Source organism: Zootermopsis nevadensis, unplaced genomic scaffold (genome assembly GCF_977971745.1).
Source record: "Zootermopsis nevadensis isolate Lab colony 2312 unplaced genomic scaffold, Znev_1.0 Znev_ptg000010l, whole genome shotgun sequence".
Taxonomy (NCBI): Eukaryota; Metazoa; Arthropoda; class Insecta; order Blattodea; family Termopsidae; genus Zootermopsis; species Zootermopsis nevadensis.
In genome coordinates this window covers 18,298,238-18,306,152 of record NW_028259142.1, presented here as the reverse complement: position 1 = coordinate 18,306,152, position 7,915 = coordinate 18,298,238, and the positions used below count along the sequence as shown (strand labels likewise).

At 42.2% G+C, this 7,915-nt stretch overlaps 1 protein-coding gene across 1 annotated transcript; it reads right to left on the bottom strand.

Moving 5' to 3' along the window:
• Nucleotides 1-2,003: 2,003 nt before the first annotated feature.
• Nucleotides 2,004-7,856, bottom strand: sesB (stress-sensitive B). The gene is made up of 4 exons (XM_022077407.2): nt 7,560-7,856; nt 3,545-3,806; nt 3,146-3,380; nt 2,004-2,861 (listed from the first exon to the last, which is right to left on the bottom strand). The coding sequence occupies exons 1-4, from the start codon at nt 7,717-7,719 to the stop codon at nt 2,616-2,618; spliced, it is 903 nt and encodes a 300-aa protein (XP_021933099.1). The 5' UTR covers nt 7,720-7,856; the 3' UTR covers nt 2,004-2,615.
• Between the last annotated feature and the right edge of the window lie 59 nt (nt 7,857-7,915).

Here is a 7,915-nt window from a genome sequence, read left to right as displayed (position 1 = left end):
AAAAGAAATCGAGGCAGGAAAATTTTAAAAACGACAGCAGCAGATTGAAGAGACGACAAAAGAGATGTCACTGCATGAACATTTCCTTGTGAACTTGTCCTTGAATTAATAATGTCGCTACACACCAGCTAATCTACAACTGGAAGAGAGTGTACTCGATTACGCACGACACACGTGATGTCGAAGTAGGAAGATGAGGGAGAACACGTGTGGGAGTCCACATCTCGTGATGTTGCTAGACGAAGCTTTCCATGATTTCGCTGTACCCTCAGATCTAAGGTTATGTTTGCTCTTTATTACGTTTTACACACAGAATAACACATTTAATACCAATGATATGAATTTACGTTATTTTAACTCTGCACTTGATAATCTGTGTCGTAATATCTTTTGCACTGCTTGTCGACTTGGGATATCAATGCGTAAGCAATACTGAATTCGCATCTTTTGGAAATTGGGACGATGTATGTCAATATTGTTATTCAGAAATTAAAGGACGCGTTTTATACACAGCTTTGAATATTTTTTTAAAGCTGTACTTACCGAGCGTTAACCCAGTAAGAACATGGGCTCGTATACCTTCACACCCTCCATACGATATATAATACCGGAAATTCGCAGTGAGATCAGGAGAAAATCCCTGCTAGGAATTCGATATACGCGCATGCGCAAGATTTCGCGGTGAGTGACGACCGATCCTAAAACCATTCGTTCCGCAACCTCTGAACGAACAACAGACGACAGGCTTTCATGTGTTCTAATGGGTACAGGGACCGATATTAAACATGGATCTTTCTTTCTGTGTCGATATCTTCGTGAACATCGCCTACTCGCTTCAATGGGGAAAATCGTCATGGTTTGTGAATTTTACTAAATGAACTTCCGAGGTTTTATACATGCTACAGAAATTTTTATCAGCTAAAATGATCTCACAATTACGTAAGAGTAAATTGTTTGTCACTTTCATATTTATCGAAACGTGCTCCATAATAAAAGGTGAGACTGAAATACAGGCCCTTACTTTATCTCTCCACCTCTGATGCGAGCAGTCAGTAGTGAATACTGGATTTTGCCATTTGTAAACGAATTCGACAGACAAACCGAAATTGAGACCTTACGGACGAAGTGCTTTGTTACATGCGCCGTGCAGATTATCGACAAATCAGATGACTCGCATCAAAATAAATGCATTTCTCCCAGATTAGAGATTTAGGTCACTGAGATTGGAATTGAGTCTATTTCAATTACTACCTGCTTGCCAGCATTCCCGACCTTGCATCTATACGTGGAACCACGCCGATCCTGGCAAAGTGCCGTGACGTAACTTGACGGTACTGTATATAAATGTAACAGACGTCAATGAAGAGGCTGCTTTGGGTGCCTCCGTCTCTGGCTTCAACTTCCGCAGTCACCAACGCCACGGAAAATGCGCGTGTTCCGTTCCGACCATCATTTTCTAAGCCACTTAAAACTTTCCAACCAAAACCGCACACATTTCATCTGCCCCACATGGTCGATGTGCTTACTTCATTCTCTTTGATTTTCTGGCGATTGCAAATTACGGAGCTCATTTCGATACGTAGTTTTCTCCAGCCTCCCACCACTTCAACCCTTGTAGGTCAAAATATTCTCAGCCCTCAGCTCTATAACACCCTAAATGTTTCCACCTTTACATTTCACACCCACACAAAACAGGTAAATGTTTTAATCCAAAAAAAATCTTGGGGTAGTGGGGGGAAAATACCCCAACTGCACAGCAGCAAAAACTCCCAAATTTAACCTGATTTTAATTTCTTCATTCTTACCAAGAAATGTCATTTTCTGCCATCTGCTTCCTTAAACCAAACAGACTGCCGCTAAACAGACGCTGTTCACCATTTTTGCCAATATCACCAACTGCATCAATCTGGATACAAGCAACACCACGAGGACCTACGTCCGACGCGGAAACAGATCGGGAAGAGAACACGGTAAACTTGAAGGAAAGGGTGCAAGTCTCGGTATACACGTACTTTCCCACTTTATTCACTAAGTTACATTTGATGACAGCCATGTGTACCAACAATGGCACTTAACACAGAGGATTTGCATTTCCTATCCTGGGAAGGGTTTCTGCGACAGCGGGAAGGTGACAGACCAGAGAAGAATTCGACACTTACGGGATCTTAATGGACTGAAAATACAATTCTGTTGCGGCCCAGTAGATCTGGTGTGTTTATTTTAACTCTAGAGGGCAATGCTGCCAGCAGCCCAACAAAATAATTAACATAAATCTCTTTCTCAGAGATGACAAAGTCTTTTTATTTCGATTATTTATTGTTTCTGCTTAATTGTAATCACTTCCTACTAAACATGTCCACATATTTTTAAGTTAGCTTATTAATCCTCCTTTTTAATGATGAATTTAAAAACCCTCTGGTTATCACATTCTAATGACACATTTCAAATCCACTTGTTGCCCATCTGATCAACGCTTAAGTTACTGATGAGGAGACATCGAGTACGCTAACTTCTCGTCATGTGGTAACGGATTCTGCGGCCACCACATAAGCTGTTGGAAAGATGACGGATGGCTCATGTCAATTTAATGTATCTAGTTGGCAGGCCTGTTTCTTCTAGAAGAGGAACGCCTTGATCTCGTCGTACAGTACCAACACAAGGGCACCACCTGTACCTCTCAGGACATTTGAGAAAGCGCCCTTGAAGAAGGCTGCGCCGCCCTCTACTTTGTAGATGACAGACCAAGCATTAAGCGTGTTCTTGTAAATGATGTCGGCCTTGGAGCGACCAGACTGCATCATCATTCGCCTACGTACTGTATCGAAGGGGTAAGACACGATGCCGGCGACAGTCGTCACCGTCTGTGAAGGAGAAGAGAAAAGTGTGAGAACTACGGCAAGAGTGGAAGAGGCAACAATTGGCACTGGCTCCAAGACTGCATAGCACTCACACTTCATAACAGAGGTCCCAAGCTTAACTCTAGGACTGATCGGTGTTCAGCTACAATAAAACTGATTTCAAACTATCTAGGGGCCACATTCTCTCCCATCTTTCCTACTCCCATCTTGGGCTTTGTTTAAATGCCGACATTCAAATTGACAACTCAAGTCACAATGGGCACATACAATCTGAGAGAAACATTTACCTGAGCGATAGCCCAGGAGATGAGGAACGGTGTGTTCTTGGGGTCTGGCAGCATGCCCTTCGCGGTGTCGAAGAAGCCGAAGTAAGCGGCACGGTAGATGATGATGCCCTGCACGGACACGCCGAAGCCACGGTATAGACCAACTAGTCCGTCAGTCTTGTAAATCTTCGCAAGGCAATTACCCAAACCACTGAATTCACGCTGGGTTGAACCCTTGCCTACGTCTGCGGCCAACCTGTAACACAATCAGTGTTTACAAACAAGTCTGCAGTCGCACTCTGCCTAAGACACTTCACCCAAGAAGACCGTTTCATGCCGACTTCCTAGCAGCAGAACAGACTGCTCCACGTGGATGGCCAAACACTTCCGACATTCAAGTGCACTCAAGTCACAACTGACCTTGTTCGGGCGAAGTCAAGGGGGTACACAAAGCAGAGGGACGTCGCTCCAGCAGCACCTCCAGAAGCCAGGTTACCCATGAAGTAGCGCCAGAACTGTGTCCTTTTGTCGACACCGCCCAGGAACACTTGCTTGTACTTGTCCTTGAACGCAAAGTTGAGGGCCTGCGTGGGGAAGTACCTGATGACGTTGGCGAAGTTACCACGCCAAAAGCTGAGGAAGCCTTGCTCTTTGGGGATGCGGATGAAGCAGTCTACCATACCTACGACGGAACACACAAAATGATAATGCAACAGCCAATGACCTCGCTGAATGAAATGTGCCATGTTTGGTGAAATGGTAGTCTACCGTGAACCGCGGCCCAGTTGCAAGATGCCAACTAAAGAAATAAAGAAAACGAGAACCAGATAGAAAACATCACGAAAAAATAAATCTTTCATTCTCCACAGCAGTATGGCATTCTTGTGGACGTTCACCATCACGTGGATCACTTACGCACTCCGAATACGTAAGTTTGGTGTCGGTCACTTCCGAAGGTAGAGGTGGTCAGACTATGCCAATGTATAGACTAGCTTTTATAGAATCTGAAACTTCTTGACGATGGTGAAGAGTCAATTGAATAAAAATTTACTTGGATATTATCCATCGTCTAGTAATAAAACGTAAAACGACGTTTCGGAGATGGGGCTCTATCTCCGTCTTCAGGTTCCTACTCAGTTGGGCCCACTAGATAGAGATAGGGATTAGCTCTACCTAGTGGGCCCAACTGAGTAGGAACCTGAAGACGGAGATAGAGCCCCATCTCCGAAACGTCGTTTTACGTTTTATTACTAGACGATGGATAATATCCAAGTAAATTTTTATTCAATTAGCTTTTATAGGCTGTAGTTTTTTGAAACTCGTTCGCTTCAATCTACACAAAGATTTAGGTCAACTAACAGTAATAATCCATTACGTAACATCTCCGGGAAACAGAGAATGTAGGTTTTATTGGCACTGCAAGGTTTTGTGGAGGTTAGACGCCATATTGTTTTAACCACTCCTACACAAAGCCACTCAGCTGTAACTACAATTTCACTTGCTGGCATGCTGCAAATGGCTAGCTTAAAGTTAAAATGCCGAGAGATGAGACACTGTACAGTGCGTTCAAAGTTTCAAGCAGTAAAAAGGTGAGATGATTTAATTTTCATGGATAGATACTGTATCCTATTGGGGGGAAACCTTGTGGCACTTGGCGGTGTGTAATACAATGCCGGCCGGGTGACGGGAAGCGACAGACACGTTCCACTTTTTCCGTGAACTCGCTGCATGTATAGTAAGTGAAGTACGTAGACAAACTCATGGCCCGTCTACAGAATGGAAATCTATTAACTATCAAGGTAAGGATGTTTCATATGTATGCTTAAAATATTTATAATAAAATCGGTCCAATAACCTTCACGCATCAGCCCTTACCATCTTACAATCTTGAATTGTGTTCTTATCAACCGACTCGAGAATCTAAGGATGTCAGGGGAAACGACTATCATTTATTCAATCTCTAGCCCCCCCTCCCCCCCATGACACGCAATATCAAAATCGTCACATAATTCGTGTTCTGCGTTTGCTAGACCTAATGCGAAAAAAGTGAATTAAAAGAAACGAATACACTACCGATTTTAAAACCGTTTAGATTTGGTGGACAAGTTAAAAATCGCGTACACGTACGAAGAGAATATTTCAACTTTCGTCGCGAAACTGACATGTCAGTAAACAAAACAAATTACGTCAAACGGCATAAGCAACTGGTAGCAGTATTTTGGTGGCACTCTTGAGTTACATACATAAACGCCACACATTTTCAGCACTTAATACTGAAACCGTTTTCCTAAAACATTGGCGCTCGCATTTGTATGTCACTAGCTCTATTTACATGTCCTTGCGAAGTAGGAGTCACTTACGTAATATTTCAAGTAGGTATCGTGCCACTACACAAATAGCACGACTATCAAGGGGTAAGGTTCAGCATGCGATGTTATAAAATACCTGCTATAAAGTTCAGTCTAAAGCTACGTCAATGATTTCGAATGACTGGAAACCATACCAACATGTGTTATTCGTTTGTTATGAAACGACGTCATGCTTACGAAAGGTGTAATGGGTCGACTACGCACAATTAACTTGCACGGACGAGAACAATTGCGGTTGTTAACTTCAACACCAATATTCACCTACATCCAGTTATAAACAGCACTTTCACAAGTGCGTAGATTGGCACCAACAACTTATACACATAAGGGAAGCGGTAGTGGCTTTTTGTACACTGATTTGAACTCGCGACAAATCATCTTGGCCGTCCAGAGAATCGAATAGGGACTCCTTGAATACGAAGTGCTCATTCATTCATCTAACATTCTAAAAAAAAAAAAGTGACAGTGGAACCACGGTTCCGGAGAATTTGACGTAAATACGTCTCTCTATTTAATTTATATTTACGTCTCTGTAATGTAATGTAAAGTAATGAAATGTAATGTTATCTTCAATGTCATCCATCTTGTTAAGAGGATTGTTGACGGCAGTAATATAACACAACAATGCCGAATAAACAGATGACGTTTCCTAGGTAACAAAAATTCACGCAAGCTGACCATTGTTACACATTTTTGTCGAATGACCCTTCCGTATAGACGTATTTACGTCAAAAACAAAAAAACTGGTTGATCCGAATCTACGTGCCGAATTTACACTTCGATCACACATCCCTACTAATCAAACAACTCTGGTACACTTAAATTGACCGAGCCGAATATACGAATAGAAAGTAGTTATCTGTAAATGTTAGGGAGGAGCAAAACTGAATAAAAACTGGCAACTTTTATTGTTCGAAACCATCGATTAGAATATTTACAAAATAAATTATTCTAGTCGAGCTATCAACTGAATGAAAACTATCGAATTTGATTGTTGGGAATCACAGAATTAGAATATTTAGAAAATAATAAAATGAATTTACCTTGCGATAAAATAATTCTAAAGCAACGAATGTGGGGTCACGAAGCTGTCATGAACAATACGATTAGAGAGAGATATCTTTTGGGTAAAATACTTACAACCGCGACTTTATAATGCTGAAGGCCTAAGTACATATCACAATCTTGCGCGCAAAGCAGTTGTTACGCAAGATACATATGGCAACCCAAGATGGATGTCGATGGTGCGCAGACTTGCCACCTTGCGATAAAACGATTTTAACTCTCATAACGGCGGTAAAAAAATGCAAACAGAACGTTCTGGTTTATACTATTCGTTACATTACTCTCCACATAACTACTAATTCTGAACAGATTACACCCTTAACAACGGCAGAGATACGAATATGGAAAACTACACGAATGGCATCAGTCACTGAACATTCTTGCATGAGCGGCTTTGCCCTATCGAAACTTGGCTTTACAGACAGCTGGTGTACCCATCACGAGTTTTCACACTTCGAGATAAGATAATCAGACACTGCATTTACGACGTTCAACGTCACATGACAAATTAAATTAGTGTCTACAATACCCAAGGGCATGGTTTGTGCTGTGCATGGGAAATTCGCCTCGTGTCAACAAAATGGACGTTACCAAGCTTATCGAAGTTTCGCCAAATCACGCGTTACTTAAATTTCTCTCATCGTATCAACTTTACGAACCTTGGCTCTAAAAATCCATAATTTCGTAACATGAAATACATACTACTTCGTTATTAGTACCAGTTTTCGCCGGTTATGATTACAATCGATTCAACGGTCCATTGCAGGAAAGTAGGTCATTACTATTCATACTGCAAAAAATGCAATAAAAAGCGCACTGCGTTTATATTATCACTACATCCGGTCCAAAGAAACACAATCACTACTTTTTGGGGGGGGCGGGGATCCATGTATAAGCAACCACGTATTCCCGATGAATGGAGCCTGTACAATACCAAATTCGAAGTGGGAGAGTTTCCCTACATACCAGAAATTAATAAAATAAACTGACCACGTACTCACCCTTATATCGCTGATCCTCTGTGATCTGCTTGGAGATGTGCTGGACCTGCAGCAGCAGTTTTACGCGTTCTATAGGCGCAACGGCGGTTTTTGAGATTGCCGCTGCTACTCCTCCGGCGACGAAATCTTTCATAAAAGCCACTGGATCCCCTAGCGACATGTTGGCTATTGGTCACTTCCTTAAGTGGTCGAAAAAAATTTAAATTTGTTGGAGGAACTCACAGCAACAACCCTGCCGTTCGACTGCTGCAGACACAGAGAGGACGAATCGAAGTAGGCAAGCGACAACACTCGGTCGAACCCTGGTACAGCACCTTGCCACCAGGAATAACTGAGCCAATGACAATACAAGACGT

Excerpts from the sequence above, each read along its gene's own strand:
- sesB (XM_022077407.2), bottom strand. The coding sequence starts at position 7,719 with ATGTCGCTAGGGGATCCAGTGGCTTTTATGAAAGATTTCGTCGCCGGA. Across the intron at positions 3,807-7,559 it reads AGAGGATCAGCGATATAAGG|GTATGGTAGACTGCTTCATC; the intron begins GTGAGTACGTGG and ends GTTCCGTCGTAG. Across the intron at positions 3,381-3,544 it reads CTTGACTTCGCCCGAACAAG|GTTGGCCGCAGACGTAGGCA; the intron begins GTCAGTTGTGAC and ends ATTGTGTTACAG.